The sequence below is a fragment of the Cydia pomonella genome, chromosome 27 (genome assembly GCF_033807575.1).
Source record: "Cydia pomonella isolate Wapato2018A chromosome 27, ilCydPomo1, whole genome shotgun sequence".
Taxonomy (NCBI): Eukaryota; Metazoa; Arthropoda; class Insecta; order Lepidoptera; family Tortricidae; genus Cydia; species Cydia pomonella.
The window spans coordinates 9,222,360-9,239,651 of NC_084729.1; the positions used below are offsets into that span (position 1 = coordinate 9,222,360).

At 39.5% G+C, this 17,292-nt stretch overlaps 3 protein-coding genes across 4 annotated transcripts in view; 1 reads left to right on the forward strand and 2 right to left on the reverse strand.

Moving 5' to 3' along the window:
- LOC133532565 (zinc finger protein OZF-like) overlaps positions 1-4,560 on the forward strand; it is a 34,552-nt gene extending 29,992 nt beyond the window's left edge. For both annotated transcript variants that reach the window (XM_061871300.1, XM_061871299.1), the window contains exons 11-12: positions 486-581; positions 4,119-4,560. In XM_061871300.1, the coding sequence (XP_061727284.1) occupies positions 486-581; positions 4,119-4,259 (237 nt within the window). In that variant the 3' untranslated portion in view covers positions 4,260-4,560. The remainder of the gene's footprint in view (positions 1-485; positions 582-4,118) is intronic.
- A 3,670-nt stretch (positions 4,561-8,230) lies between these two features.
- Positions 8,231-9,175, reverse strand: LOC133532841 (uncharacterized). Its single transcript, XM_061871695.1, has one exon. The coding sequence runs from the start codon at positions 9,173-9,175 to the stop codon at positions 8,231-8,233; it is 945 nt and encodes a 314-aa protein (XP_061727679.1).
- A 2,734-nt stretch (positions 9,176-11,909) lies between these two features.
- On the reverse strand, positions 11,910-16,970 carry LOC133532579 (leucine-rich repeat-containing protein 4B-like). Its single transcript, XM_061871326.1, has 2 exons — positions 16,703-16,970; positions 11,910-14,037 (listed from the first exon to the last, which is right to left on the reverse strand). The coding sequence occupies exons 1-2, from the start codon at positions 16,716-16,718 to the stop codon at positions 13,154-13,156; spliced, it is 900 nt and encodes a 299-aa protein (XP_061727310.1). The 5' UTR covers positions 16,719-16,970; the 3' UTR covers positions 11,910-13,153.
- Positions 16,971-17,292: the final 322 nt, after the last annotated feature.

The window sequence follows — 17,292 nt, forward strand, 5'->3', positions numbered from 1 at the left end:
AAAGAACATTGGTCAAGTAGCTATATGTCATTCTATGAGTTTTAGTCCCGTGTCGAAAGATGGCAATATAACGTTTACTTTGAAAATACGCCTTTATACTAAATTCTACTGGAGTATACCAAACACATATATGTATCTATTATATCTACATCGTCGCCTAGTACTACAGTTGCCATCCGTCCGGGTTTCCCCGGATTTGTCTTAGTTTAGAGAGCGTCCGGGGGGGGGGGGGGGCTTCATTTGTAATCCGGGTTTAAAAATTTAAAGTTTCAGGCCGCCCGCGACACACGCACAACCTGTTTAAAAAAACCTGTTGATATGTCCGGGTTCTGGACTCTAAAATCCGGGGTTTGTCCTGGTTTCCAAATTTTAGAGATGGCTACCCTACCTAGTACCCACAACACGAGCCTTATTAAGCTTACTAAGACTATGTCGATTTGTGTAATTTCCTATATATTTTTTTGTTTAATGAATATGTTTTACAGATCCACCTCCGGACACACACGGGGGAGCGGCCGTTCAAGTGCTCGCGCTGCCCGAAGGCCTTCAAGCACAAGGCGGCGCTCAACCGCCACGACCGGGTGTGTGTTGCACCCCTTATGTTCACTACATCCATAGTTATTCACACGCACATATTCATACATACACTCACTACACTGTACTGCCTTCCTATCTTTTGTAATTAATAATAATAATAAAATAATAATAAACTCTCGACACCCCTGAGCCGCTCACACCGGTGTTGCTCCTGGTCGTCTTCACGACGGCATTTTCAGGGGCCCATCTAGTGGGCGGCGAGTCACCGCCTGCCTCGATAACTAGTGAAAACATTGTTATGGCAGGTGTCCGGACGTCTTTGCAATAACCCAGTCTCATTGTCCTCCCAAACTTCAATCCATAGACCGTTATACTGTTCACTTTACTACAATAGTCCCAATGCCTGTTGCGACCGGTTCATGGGTGTCTATTGTTGCGCCTGTGAACGGGTTCCAGCAGGCGTTCTACATGACATTAAAGCTCTCCAAGAGGCCTCTACGTGTTGGATCTATATCCCCACGCAAGCCTATCAAAAGACCGGGATTTATAGGCCCGTGAAATCCAAGGAGATACAAAAATAATAATAATAATAAATATTTTAGGACATTATTACACAAATTGACTAAGTCCCACAGTAATTAAACACTTAACTTGACAAGTTAATACTCATTTATTCCGAAACCAAATTTACCTGTATAGGGAGCGTGCATGAACTGTAGGAGGCAGCACAGGAGCCGTCAGATTTTTGGCGCAAGGCGTAAATGTGATGTTTATTGTTCCGATGTAGCCCACAAGATGGCAGAACCTACTATGCACAAGAAAACACGTGACGTGTAAATGTACATGTTTATGGTTCCGATTCAGGCCACAAGATGGCAGACCCTCCAACGCGCACGGTCCCTATACGAATAAGGGGCTGTATAAAAATCTTAATAGCGTGAAGTAGGCGATAAAACAGCGACATCTACTGTGAAATTGGGCAACTATAAAAACTAAACATCCTACATTTAACACATGCGGGAATTGTCTTCTGGCAGTGCAGAAGGATGATTGGTAAGAGGTGGGGACTCAACCCGAAAATTACCCTCTGGCTCTATAAGACAATAATCCGCCCCTTACTCTGCTACGGTGCTCTGGTTTGGTGGCCAAGAACAAACCTAGGCAACGTACGAGACAAACTACAAAGACTTCAAAGGCTCGCATGCGCGGCCACCACTGGCTGCACGAGGTCTACCCCGACTGCAGCCATGGAGGTCATGCTAAACCTTCCACCGCTGCACCTACACTTACAGCAAGAGGCCAGTCTCTCAGCGGTAAGGTTGCGAACCCTCAAGATATGGTCTAACATCACAGGAGCTCTTCACACAAAATGCCTGGAAAAGGTATATGACGAATTTCCAGTGCTTAGGTCAGGCACGGACCGGATTCACAAACAAGCTATCTTCGATAAAAGGTACAAAATACAGTTATATGAGGACGACAATCATGAAGGACTCAATCCCCGGGAGCTGAGAATCTTCACTGATGGGTCCAAAACAGACAGCGGATCGGGCTCTGGAACCTTCTCAGAAGACCTGAACATGTCGATCACCACTCCGCTAGGAGCCCATAACTCGGTATTCCAAGCTGAGTGCATGGGCATCATAAACGCGGCGGCTGCCATCACTGCAAGGAAGGTAGTAGGATCCTCCATCCGCATACTCTCCGACAGTAGAGCAGTCTTAATGGCTCTAAATAGCCATATAGTTACATCCAAACTTATACACGAATGCCACGAACGACTAATGGAGGTATGTCATAATAACAAGATCACCCTACAATGGATCAAGGGACACAGTGGATCCCGAGGTAACGATGCTGCGGACGAGCTTGCCAGGCAAGGATCGAATGCGGGGGCGATTGGTCCGGAACCGATTCTTCCGATACCATTTAGCAAGGTACGCTCAATGCTGCTGGCACGTACAGGGATACTACACACAGAACACTGGCTGAACCAGACTGGATGCAGACAGGCAAAAGAAGCCATGCCTGGCATCAACGGAAAACTCACAAGGGCGCTCCTGCAACTAGGGAAGGTCCGACTGAGTATGGTAACCAGTGTCATAACAGGTCATGGACTATTTAACAAACATCTTTTCACAACAGGTGTCACAGACAGTCCCCTATGCCGAGGTTGCATGGAGACAGAAGAAACAGCCTCTCACGTGGTGCTGGAATGCAGCGGAGTGACTCCATACAGGGCTAAACATCTCGGATCTCCGAGAGACCTCCCCGAGGTCCTACTCAACGTCAAAGGTTTGATAGGATTCCTCGAGGAGCTGGGCTGGCAGGACTAGCCCACCCCCAACATATCACGCAAAATAGGCGCAAGTCGTCGAGTTGCGGAAAAATCGCCCGAATACAATACAATACAATACAATACATTTAACACACACATACCTTCATATAAACACTTCCACTTTACAACTTACCGAGACCTTTTTAACTCTTTGTATTCGGTTTGACGACCGGTTTGGCCTAGTGGGTAGTGTGGGTTGTGGGGGTGTTGGTGGGGTTGGGCTGCCTACGAAGCTGATGGTCCCGGGTTCAAATCCTGGTAAGGGCATTTATTCGTGTGTTGAGCATGGATATTTGTTCCTGAGTCATGGGTGTTTTCTATGTATTTAAGTATTTATAAATATTTATATATTATATATATCGTTGTCTAAGTACCCTCAACACAAGCCTTATTGAGCTTACTGTGGGACTTAGTCAATTTGTGTAATAATGTCCTATAATATTTATTAAAAAAAAAGATAGTCATATAATAATAACAAAAACTTATATGTAATTTAGTAGTAAACAAAAATAATGATATTCTGTTAAAATAAGAACCGCACCATTTCGATAATTCTCTGAGATTCCCACGTTGTACTGCTTTTTTTTTAATACTACGTCGGTGGCAAACAAAACATACAGCCCGTTTGATGGTAAGCAGGAGGAGTTACATGCGCATTGCCAACCCTAACACTTTGCACCCTCGTTGAGCTCTGACAACCTTACTCACCGGCAGGAACACAACACTACGAGTAGGGTCTAGTGTTATTTGGCTGCGGTTTTCTGTAAGGTGGAGGTACTTCCCCAGTTGGGCTCTGCTCTAGATCTGGAATGACATCCGCTGTGCTGTGCCCTACCACACAAAGCGAGATGACATTCACAATGCCCATACTTCTCTTTTGGACGTAGTTTAAGGACGTACCCGGGTCGGGTGCTTCTCTTGTAATGCCAAATTATTGTAATAATTATATTATTATTCTATATTAGGTTAACAGAATGCTTTCACACACATGACCCCCAACCTTTATTTAACTTACAAATCCTGGTAAGGGCATTTATTCGTATGATGAGCATGGATATTTGTTCCTGAGTCATGGATGTTTTCTCTATATTTGAGTATTTAAAAAAAATTATATATTATATATATCGTTGTCTAAGTACCCTCAACACAAGCCTTATTGAGCTGTGGGACTTAGTCAATTTGTGTAATAATGTCCTATAAATATTTATTATTTATTTATATTCATTATTGTTTGTGTTTTCAGGTACACACCGGGGCGAAACCCTACATGTGCGCGCACTGCGGCAAGTCCTTCTCGCAGTCCAACTCCATGAAAACTCACGTCAACACCGTGCACCTCAAGCTGCCCGCGCCCTACCGCCACCGGAGGAACAAGGCCGAATAAAATACGAGAAAACAATTTTACAGTACATATGGGGCTACTTTATAGCACTAGTGCGAGAAGTAGCATATTACGTTACTGTGTCGAACATTTAAAGGGCCATATGTACTGTAAAACGTTGTACGATACATGTGCGAATAGGTAATTCGCAACTCGTGTCGATTTAAAACACTCCCTTCGGTCGTGTTTTAATTTATCGCCACTCGTTTCGAATTTCCTATTTTTCGCACTTGTATCGTAATGTACTAATTTAGAAAATGTTTTTGTATTGTTTCTCTCAATAAAACTGTAAAAACTGAAAAAAGTCTAAATTTATTGCAGCTTTCGCAAATTGTTTATTCCATTGTTTATTGTTTACTAAGAAACAAACGGTTGCATACATATACAATTGAACAGAAATATATGGTAATATTAAATTAAACCTACAGTTTCCTTAATTAAAGATAACAATAGCTAATTACATTTATAAATACTTTAAACAAACAGATCTGAGTTGTAACTGAATGTATTTATCCGGGTACAGTCAAGGTCGTAAAATTACATTATCAGTAGTGATTTAATTATTTAATGCCTTCCCTGTACCATAAAGTAATAATAATAATAGGTTAGGTTTTTTATAATGTGTTTATATATATTTTGTATTGTTTTGTAAGTGTTTTTATATTTTACTTTTATATTCATATTATAAATAACCTAGCCTAAGACCAAAAATAAATAAAGGAAATAATAATAATAAAAAAGTATGCTGCAATCAAACATACAATAATCACATCACAGGGAGAACATCCTAATTATTGTTGTTTGAATGCTTTCTTAACATCATATATCGAGCAATTAAATATATCGACTTCAGACAGTTTTGAATTATTATTAAATAACTTGCAAGCACGCCTAACATAATTATTATGTGCATAATTGGTTCTAGTTTTAGGTATTGCGAACAGCTCCCTTTTGCGACACATACGTTGTCTTCTGCGAGGCACTTTGAACAAAATCTCTTGAAGTAGCGAGGGAACATCTAGATGTGAGTGAATTATTTTGTAAAGAACAACAGCATCGTAACAATCACGTCGATCACTTAGCTTCTGCATAATGTGATGATTTAGGGAATCATCATAATTTACATAGGTATGGCCAGTTCTGAAATCTAGTGATTTAATAAATTTTTTCTGTAGTCTCTCAATTCTATCTGAGTGAAGAGCATAAAAAGGTTTCCATACTGCGCACGCAAATTCAAGATGACTTCGAACAAAGCTATTGAAAAGAATTTTGTAGGTCAAAGCATTTCGGAATGGCTTCCCTACGCGTAAAATAAAACCTAGTTGCTTATAGCATTTTTGTAAAATGGTGTCTATGTGTGGTGTGAAAGTCATTCCGGAATCCATAATAATACCTAAATCTCGAATCTGCGACACTCTATGCAGATTTCCATTAGATAATGTATAATTAAAATCAAAATTAATCTTTTTTTTGGAAAAAGTTATTACAAAACACTTATCATAATTAAGAAGAAGCTTATTTTCTTTACAATATCTCTCTACATTGACTAAATCTTCCTGTAATAATTTACAATCTTCTCGATCTTTAATAATTCTGAATAACTTGGTGTCGTCTGCATAGAGTAATATGTTTGAATGCTTTACATATTCCGAAATATCATTGATAAATAAGGTAAATAGCAATGGGCCCAGATGAGATCCTTGAGGTACTCCAGAAGTTATATACTTGATTTGAGATGTAAACCCAGAAAGAACTACAGCCTGGCACCTATTTTCAACATAAGATTTTATCCATCTAAAAAGATTACCGTGTATACCGAGACGCCAAAGCTTGTGTAAGAGTGTGCTATGGCAAATCTTATCAAAAGCCTTGGCAAAATCGGTATAGACGGCGTCTACACTAAACCCTTCGTCCATGGCATTTAAAATTTCATTTGTGAAAGTAAGTAAGTTACTATCTACGGAACGTCCCTTATAAAAAACCATGTTGATGGTGGCTTATATGTAGACGAGCAGCATTAAAAAGCTGATGAGTGACGATCTTTTCGAGGATTTTGCTAAATTGGCATAATTTAGATATTGGACGATATTTTTCAATGTCAGAAGAAACGGGGCCTTTCGGTATTGGAGTCACCCATGCCTGTTTCCAAATTTTGGGAACACAGGCCTCATCTATGGATTTGGAAAATAATAATGTGATAGGTTCAGCTAGTGACGAAGAACAATTTTTAATTAAAAGGGGGTGTATCCCATCTGGACCAGCGCCCTTGTTGACATTTATTGTGTTTAAGTACTTTAAGACTATATTGCGGTTAATTTCAATGGAGTTTAAATCAATCGGAGGATTGCAGGGTGGATCTAAACTAGACATGTTAAAAACATTTGATGTGGGGTTTTCAAAAACTGAATGAAAATGATTATTAAATAAATCACAAATGCTTTGTACATCGGAGGCGACAGACCCTTTATAGTGCATTAACTGTGGGAGCTTATCTTTTTTAAATATAGATTTTATATAGGTCCAGAAAAAAATTAGGATATGTTTTAATTTTCTGTTCCGAAAAAGATATGTAGTTCTTGTAGCACACCTTTTCAATTTTTTCTGCTCGTTTACGTAAAACTTTGAAGCTATTATAGTCGAGAGGATTTCCATACAGTTTCCATAATTTGTGGTACTTGCGCTTTTCGTTCAGCACTTTACGAAGGCATCGACTATGCCAGGGTGGTACAGAGGTTGATGAACGTAAAACGCGTCGCGGTACGTATTTATTAATTAAGCTACGTAATAAGTTGTAAAACTTCGTGGTACAGTCCTCCATAAGCATACCTTTAAAGAAAATATGCCAGTCTATTTTTGATAGTTCTACATTAATATTTTTATAGTCAGCGGCGTGAAAGTTGTAAACAAAATTAGGCGATAGCTTAAGACTAGGTGTATATTTAAATTGTAATTTAAACGTTAGCGATTTATGATGAGAATCTTCATATACAAGTGGTTGTTCAGCTACTTCTACACTGCAATCGCAATTACAAAATATTAAATCTAAAATTCGATTATTGCTATTAGAAAAACAACTAAATTGATTCAGAGATGTAAATGATATAAACTCTTGCATTAAATGTGTTAAATAGCTACCATTCGATAATAATTGCATTCCGGGCGTGGATGCATGAGGTATCCAATGTGCTTCAGGTATATTAAAATCACCAGTGATCAGAAATAGATCATTTGGGCGTTCGATTACGATTTGACCACAAATGTCGACAAATGACTTGAAAGCATCTTTATGACTCGCGCCAGGAGGTATATATATACAGGCGATATTTAAGAACCGTTGATTACATTGATTACCGGGCGTTAATAGACCTGTACCAGGTTCAAGTGGCACGGATACCCACACGCAGTCACAATAAGAACGCGGGGGCACGGGCCAGTCGCGGCTGATCGGTTTGTAATCAGAAAGAACCGCTATCGCCACACCCCCTCCCCGCGTCGCCCCGCTATCAGCTTTTGACCGATCGCAACGAAAAACGTTATATCTATTGTCAAAATATTCACCATTATAGAAGTTAGGGGAAAGCCAAGTTTCTGTTATGCATATAATATCAAAATTCGCTAATGATACTCGCGAGAAAAATTCAAGAGATTTTGTTCGTAAGCCTCTTACATTTTGGTAATAACCTATAATAGTTTTAGCTAACACGATAATACGCAATTAAAAAGAAAAAAAAAGCGTGTTGGAATATTGTCGCTTTAAAGGAGTCTATTAACAACAACACAATTCGATACATTGTAGTGCTACGTATGAGGTAAACAGTTATTCTTATTAATAATACACATTTAGGCGTTTTTAATACTATCAAGTTACAATCGTAAACATAATCGTTGCGCGCTATAAAAAAAACGTCGATAAAACAATTAACTCTAACTAACAAGTATATATGACCCGGCCAAAATAATTGTAAAGTATATAGTCACTTGAGTTTTGTAAGGACAGCATCATCGTGAATATGAATTATTTTACTAGTTTCGTTTTTGCGCATAAAAATCTTGCAGTCTCTCGTCCACAAAAAAGAATAATTAAGTTCAATTTTGATCTGCCTCGCACGCTTGAGCAGCAGTTTATTAGCCGGTGTAAGATGGTCGCCCAGGAACAGGGGGGTCGCAGGTCCCGGCAAATCGATGTCGGCGGTTGTCAGCCCGCGGCGGGCTCGGACGGCCGCCAGCAGAGCGTCCTTGCGCCTACGCTGGGTGAACCGGACTATAATAGCAGCTGGCCGAGTGTTTTCCTGACCCTTGTCGGTTTGAAAGCGCCGCACCCTATGCACTGAGTCAACGTCAGCATCAGAAAGTGTGTAGCCAACGCGTGAAGATATGTTGCTTAAGATAGTAAATAGGTTTTCTCCTTTGTGGAACGGAACCCCGGAAATCTCAATGTTGTTGAGTAGCGAATATTGTTTCATCCTGTCATTTTCAGCAACCAGGTTTTTAATAACGTTATTAGCCTCGCTGAGGCTTTTTGGGAGGCCCGACAAAGCGTCATTTTTCTTTTCAATAAAAGTGACCCTGTCGTTAAGATCCGATAGTTCCGTTTTAATGGCTGTTTGTTCAATAATTATTTGGTCGGCTTTAGACATAACACTAGATATTTGACTTTTAATATCCGATGTTAAGGCGTGATGCATGTTTTGTAATTTCACGTCCTGGGCTGCGCTAGAGGAGGCGAGATAAGCCATAATGTCCTTCCGAAAGTCCGCTAAGTAATGCATAATACTCGTATCAGTGCCGAGTTCTGGCTGTTTTCTCTTTCTTGTGGTTATGTTTGTGGCATCGTCCTCGCTGGTGCTTAACTTTGTGAGATCTGGCTGCGAACCCCCAGCTGGTAATGAACCACCTAGAGTATTAAGGGAATCCGCCATGTCTTCAATTTGGAGTCGGTAGAAATAATATAAGTCGAATTCCTCAGTTAGCCGTCGAACCAGACTCGAGTCCAGAGGACAAACGCACTTATTGCACGGATAATAAGATTTAATTTCACTTATTTGGGAAGACACACAGTACAGAGATAAGAAACTTGCAGCACTTTAAAACGTCACAACACAATCAGGCTCGCGAACAATTTTGAGCCTTAAGTACCGTAATTAAGATACAGATAAGCTTGTTTTGAATATAATTGCAACTTGAATAATAAAATGAAGTGGAGCTATACGTCTGCTCTTGATCTTAGCGAGTGGCGAGTGAAATTGCACAGGGCTCTCAACTTTTTTTACTTGCAAATATGGAATAGAATAATTTTTTATTCGTAGACACAAACAAGACACATTAAATTACATGATATAACAAAAACAAAGGAAGTATAAAGTGCCACGAAATGGCCTCATCTCAGCATGTTGCTGGTGGCTTCCAGCGCTGATCTTCCGATGAGACCATCGAGTGAGAAAAATCACGAAAGGTAACAGACAAGAAGGAAAAATACTTAAAATAATATAGAGTGAACAAATTGAAAAATAGATAAAAGATAACGACTAAATTCTGCATTAGCTGTTTGAGCAAGAAAATCTGGTCCATCGTGCTGCGATTTCTCCGGAAGCCACATTGGTAGTCTCCGAGGATTTTTTCCGCATATGGCTCTATCCTCTTTAGCAACACGTTGGACGATGGACCAGATTTTCTTGCTCAAACAGCTAATGCAGAAGAAGTGGGAGTACGCACAAAGCATCCATTCGCTGTTTGTGGACTTCACAAAGGCCTATGACAGTATAGACAGGGGCACCTTGTACTCCATTCTTGCAAATTTCAACATCCCCAAAAAACTAGTAGCCATAATCACCACAGCAACGAGGGAAAGCAGGATGCGAGTTAAAGTTGGCGGCGAGTTGTCAGAGGAATTCACGGTGACTACCGGTCTAAAGCAAGGGGATGCTCTATCACCTGTGCTCTTCAACCTAGCTCTTGAACATGTTGTCCGAAAAGTACTAGAATTGGACATAGGAGTTGAGTTGAACGGCAAGCACAAGGTGGTAGGGTACGCCGACGACCTAGCTTTATTAGGGGAAAGCCGTGAACAAGTGGCGAAAGCAGCTAGTGTCCTGGAACGAGAGGCTTCTATGATAGGTCTCAGGATCAACCAGTCGAAAACCGAATACCTCCACATGAAACGGTACAAAAACACACGCGTCAAGCGTGACAGTCTTCATGTTGGAGGCACCGTTTATCGTGGAGTTGACAAATTTCGGTACCTCGGATGCACGATTACCGACACAAACACCAGAGAGGAGGAGATCAATATACGCATCCAAAACGCCCTGCGATGCAGCGCAGCCCTCCATAAGGTGTTGGCGTCCAAGCTTCTCAGCAGAAATACTAAGTTACGGGTATATAAAACTATAATAAGACCAATCCTTATGTATGGCTGCGAAGCTTGGACACTAACACTGAAAGAAGAGAGTCAGCTCCTGGTAGCGGAAAGAAAGGTGTTACGGAAGATCCTGGGACCTATCAAAAGAGATGACGGCACCTGGAGGATCCGTAAGAATGCCGAAATCGAGGAGTTAGTGGCCGAACCCAATATCATCGGCGAAACGAAATGCCACAGACTTCGCTGGTTCGGCCATTTACTGAGGATGGGTGAGGATCGAGGTGTTAAGAGAGCTTATTTGGGACAACCGACTGGTCGCCGTCCAGTGGGTCGGCCCAGATACCGCTGGAGCGACAGTGTACAGGCGGATCTGTGCCAACTCAAAGCCGACAACTGGCAGGAAGTGGCACAGGATCGGGACAGGTGGCATTCTCTCGTTTTGGAGGCCAAGACCCTCTTTGGATCACTGCGCCACAATAGTTAGTTAGTTAGTTAGTTAACGACTAAATTAAGTAAAGATTATTTATATTCACATATATAATATGGATTCACATGTCTCCTGGGACTCCAAATAACATACCAAAAATAGAGCTTTACTCGCGCTTTACTTTTTAGGGTTCCGTAGACAAAGGGTAATACGAGACCCTATTACTAAAACTGCGCTGTCCATCTGTCTGTCCGTTTGTCACCAGGCTGTATCGCATGAAACGTGATAGTTAGACAGTTGAAATTTTCACAGATAATGTATTTTTGTTGCCGCTAGTAACAACAAATACTAAAAAGTACGGAACCCTCGGTGCGCGAGTCCGACTTGCACTATACAGGATATACTGGTACGTAAATTATATATTCTAAAAACAAATCGAGTTATTAATGTTCATGATCCCAAAGTGTCGATCCAAAAAAATTCAAAACTCACCTTAGTAGGAAATCCCTCCTAACCCCTATTACGGGGTGAGCTGAGATTTCCTACTATTTCGTATTTATCTTTAAAGTTATGAAATGGAATCACACAAAAACATAAAAGAAAACTAAAATTCAAACGACCAGAACATTTATTATGTATAAAAATCAGTTTGCCACATGTAAAATGCCGAATACAATTTCATACCTTTTGGCGTCGAGACCCTTGGCCCGTGGGGTCCAAGTGCCCTTAAGCTCTTTAAGGACCTTTCAAAAAGGTTAGCAGAGGTCACCGGCGACCGCAGAGCTGGCAGCTTCCTCGCTCAAAGAATTAGTCTTGCAATACAGCGAGGAAATGCTGCCAGTATCTACGGCACCATGCCGCAGGGGGATATTTTTTAGTATTTTATTTTAAGTTTAGTATTATTTATTTTTAGATTTAGGTTTTAAGTTTTATAGTGTATTCTACAAATTGTATAGTCATGTTACTCGAAATAAATATATAATAAATAAAGTTTTATCGAGGTTTGAATGTCAGTTTCAGTTCTGTCCCTACTCACCCCATTTTAAGGTACTTGTATTTTCTTTTCAGGAAAAAAGTGTCTAGAGATGGGCCTCAAGATTGCTATTTAAATTTTTGGCAACCAAATTGTGATCTAAAAAAGCGCTACAATTTTTCAAAAACTCCTGGCCGAAAACAACACCATAAAAATAGCTTTTTGGCAAAAATTTCATTTTGGTACAAGCTTTTATCGCTGACTGTACTTTTCTTTCCACAAGTAACTAATACTCATCGAGACAATTCTAAAAATCCCAAACACAATTAGGTTACGCTGTTTTATCACAGAGTTCCTATGGCCACCTCCTGTCTCCATCATCAGATCATCTCGATGGTACCATAATATTGCATTGTCACCCGACTTAAATATGTATGCAAATTTTCAGCTTCATCGGAAACCGGGAAGTGGGTCAAATTTAACTTGCAAGATTTGATTACAAACAGACAACGGTCAGGTGAAAGTAAATAAAAACTTGTACCGTAAAACCACCCAACTATAGTCCAAAGCTCCCAACTATGGTCCACAAATAAACTCAATTTTTCTCGTTCAGGTGTGTATTTTACTATATTTTTATATTTCTAAGGCAAAGTATGTTTGTAAATGGAAGGTAAAACTAGGAGTAAACCAAAAGGAACATTGGTATATATACTTAATTTCCTTTTGAACTTGTGGACCATAGTTGCAGTATTGGACTAGAGTTGGGTAGTTTTACGGTAAATAATTTGTTTTGATTTTTAGTACTTTTTTACACTGGCTCAGTGACCCAAAAACATTGACATAGATCTAAGGATGGGCCTTGCGAGCACTAAGAATGGTGCTAGTTCAGTGGTGTCATTCACGAATTCGAGCCAATCGTGCAGTCTAACGCAACTAGTTGCGACCAATCGCGTACTTGGTACGAACTCATCAACCAATCATGTTGCGACGTTAGACTGCACGATTGGCTCGAATTCGTGTGCGTGACACCGCTGTACTGTTATCGGTGAAATATTTGAAATACTTATCTACTCAAAATTTTGTTATTTTGTCTTAAAAATTCTCATGATTATTAGGATAATTTCACGATGGGTAGTCAGTTAATTAGGGCATACACAACTTTTTTGCTGGCTATGCATGCATTCTGGTCGTGTTCCGTTATAATGCATAATTTTGGTGTCTAAAATAGCTTTAGGATAGAACGGATCACGTTTATAATACGGCACACCTTCTCTGTTCACTTCCACCAAAAGCTTGACAAGGCAGGCACAATGCCACGGGTTATCGTAGAAGTAGAAATGTTTAAGATTCACCCCTGTTTTTTTAAGATTGGTCACGAAACCCTCTGGTAAGAAAGTTAATCTATTATTATCTATTTGTAGATTTTGAAGCATTACATTTCTTTCGAATAATTTGTTTGTTATATACCTAATTTTATTACCACTTAAATACAATTTTCTCAATTCAGGCAGAGATGCAAATATATCGGGGTGAATGTAGTCGATTTTATTGCGAGATAAGTATATCTTTTGTAACTTAACGCAAGCAGAAAACGTCATAGCGTTGTTTAGTTCGGTAACTAGATTATCACCAAGTATTAGCTCGGTCAGTTTGGGGCAAGATCGCTGGTCAAAGATGGGCAACTCTCTAATCTTGTTAATATGTAAAAACAGTTTAGTTAATGTAGGAACGGAGTGCAATATAGCTAGGTTTATGTGTTCAATGTTATTTGCAAATAAATGAATTTCATCTACATTTGGAAGGTTTTCAAAGTCGTCAAGGAAGATTTCGACATCGGTGAGACCGCAGTGATGCATGTTTAAGTAAGTGGCATCCTCGTCCACGGGATAACGCCGGATTCGCTTGTCGTCGAAGTCGGAGAAGCGCGCTTTGCACAGCTCTGTGGTGACGCCATCAGCGACCGCGAAGGCTGGCAACAGTGCGGCCAGCGGCAGCAGCAACGCTAACGCGGCGTGTACCGCAGCTGCAATGTATACAGAGTTTTGCAATTTGTTATCTATCAATCATTTATGACACAATAACGAAACCTCAGCAAACTCCGAGCTTAAAGCGCGTGGTTGTTTTATTGCGATAGACGCAGTGTTAAACGCGATATATATTAATTGTTTTACGCGGTAAATGCGGCGATAAGCGCGTTATCATTTTTTCCTACTCCTCTACTGTTATGTGTCATTTATGCATTCATTAACACGAATATAGGAACATACATAAAAGGTTTCAAGAAAAGTCCATATTGTCTAATCCTCATAACAGCACTTGTGCTTTTAATCGCTATAACGTTACTGCGATTAATGGCTACCAACCTAACAAAATCACAATGAATACAGTTTTAAACTAAGTGCATTGCTGCCAACTTACAAAATATTCATTTGGTTGCATAGTAAAAATAATTACTTCATAAGTCAGAAACACGCATGTGACACTCGTAATATAGCAACACCCATAGACTACGAAGACCGCTTAGCGTTGCTTGTTAGTCTCCGTAAGCTACGGTGGCCAAAATTGAGAAAAAACTGTCCAAAAATTTAATTTAGCAAGTAGCAAGTAAGAGGGCCTCATGAGTTACGAGGTGTCGCTGACCGGCCCGGGGCGGGCTGGGCACGTAACAAGGTATGCTCGCGCGTCTTAGCTATATACTTTTGCTTTGTTTACCTAAATTAAGATTTATTTTTGTTGACTCGTAGGAAAAGTATTGTATGCAACGTTGTATAAGTAGGTCAAAAAAGGCGAGTGGCGTGAGTTACAATGTGAGCCGGAGCCGAAGGCGTAGGCGAACATTGTAAAGGAATACGCCACGAGCATCTTCTTATACAACTGTTGCATAAAATACTATTACTACATTCCGTTATCGCATGCGTTCAACGCTACGTTTATCGCATAAAACCACGGAATATTATAATGAGGTACCTTATTACTATTTCTGCGCATAAAACAACGACGCACGCTTAACAAATAACTGAAATAACAATGTATGGCAGATGGCCTCCCAAATACCTTCCTAGCATTTGTTCCGGCATTTTTGCCACGCCTGAAAGAATCTGGAGACCACAGTGTGATAATCGCATACGCTTTGGTAATTATTGAGTAAAAAACTGACCAAGAGCATGTCTGGGCTTGCTCAGTGTAGGGTTCCGTAGTTACCATTCTGTCATAATAGGTTAACGGAGGCTATTAGTAAGTAAGTATCATGTAGGTATATTATAAGTATAAGGGAATACCTTCGCAGCGCTTTGACGTCTTTTTACTACGAAGAGAAAACTTGTTGCAATAATTCAAAAATGGCTGGACCGATAATGTTCGTTTTAGTTTTCCTTAAAAAAAAATAGTACATTGTGCAACGAGGGGGGTTAAGTGAAATTTTGGATACGAGGGTTGTTATTCCCGACAGACGCAGGCTGGAGGGAATTACAGACCCAATATCTTACCCCCGGAGTTACACACAATTTTTTTCATCACACTTGCGAAGAAAAAACTAAATAAGCGAAATAATTCTTAAATACGGTGACATATCAAGCATTCGTCTGCCATTTTGTAATTTCTTGGAAGGTGAGGAATCGAAGGCACAGACCTATTCGGCATTCAGCCACGATTTAAAACTATGTAAAAGTATTTTAAACGGCTGTTTAATTAATCAAATTAAATAATTCAAAACATAAACAATGACAACAAACATGAATAAGTGACTTAATTAAGAAAAAAGCTATAGCTTTTTTTTTCACAATCCATATAACTCCCACGGGAACAAAATAGGCCTTTGCCCTTATATTCAGCACACCTACATGAAATAAGATCTTTTTCGAGCAAGTGTGATGAAAAAGTCTTTAAAATACTTGTTAAGCGGACGGACAGACGGACATGGCGAAACTATAAGAGTTCCTAGTTGACTATGGAATCCTAAAAGTGGTTATTAAAGATCCCTACTCAGCAAAAAAAAAAACATGCGTAGGTGACGCAAAGTGGAGATGATTTCTGTACCCTAAAAATGATTTTTTGTAGTTTTTGTTTTCCCACTTCGTCGGCATGTTTAATTCATATATCCGTGTCTAATTGCAGCTAACAATCACGGAGCAAAGCCTCGGATGGACAGACAGACACAAATGGCGAAAGTATAAGGGTTCTTAATTTCCTACGGAACCCTAAAAAACCCAGAAAAAGCCATGGTAAATAATTAAATACAGTATTACTTTGCTATTACTACATTTATACACCGTGTTTTTATTTAATTCCGTTAATATATATATATATATATATATTTTATAAACAGTAATTAAATGTTGCATAAAAGCGTTGTTGTAACACGGGCATTACATTTAACTCAACCAAACAATTGAAAACTGTGACATATCAATGTCATTTCGAACATCGATCGTCCGAGATAGTATTTACGTTTAGTAACAAATGTATAAACTCTTACTAAACACTAATCAATATGTAAACAGGCCCTAAGGCAAGTGTACACGTTCGTAAGGGCCTTATAACATAAATAAATAATTATTGATTATCTCCGAAATGGAGTTAATTAGGATACCGGTGTCTTTGAGAAAGTTACCTAATTTTAGCTCAGGGATGTACCCTTGAAATGAACGGAAATAAAAAAAACACGGTGTATATTAAGTTATATAACTCACCCGAATTAGTAAACATTGCGGTCGTCGTTGCAAAACCACTTTTTGAAATGGTAGGTCGAACATAAAAATACAAAACAAATTATAAAAGAAGATAGGTACTATATTAAGGAGATTTACTTAAATTGTTCTAAATTTTAGTCGCTTGACAAGCGATACTTTACTGGAGCGTCGCGCGATATCTTTGAAAAATAGTACTAAACTTGAGAGACTAAAAGGGAGTGAATTTTCTGAGTTAAGCGCCAATTAAATCCACTCTATCCGATTTCGGGCCCGAAATCGGGCCTGATAATCGTTTTCCATTTCACGGAATATCAGTACATCCTTAACAATATTTGAAATGTAAAAAATACTTTGTCTCTAATTGCCAAAAATGTTCAATGCTTGATAGTTTTGCATATGAACCATTTTTTTTACATTTCAAATATTGTAAACGATGTGCTGATATTTGGTGAAACGGAAAAATATTCATTTTTTCGGGCCCGAAATTGGGTTCTGATAAAGTGTGGATGTAATTGGCACTATTCTGAATATTAATTTAATAATGTCTGATAATGTCCAAGTGTTTTCGCGACAGATAGACCTTGATCTCG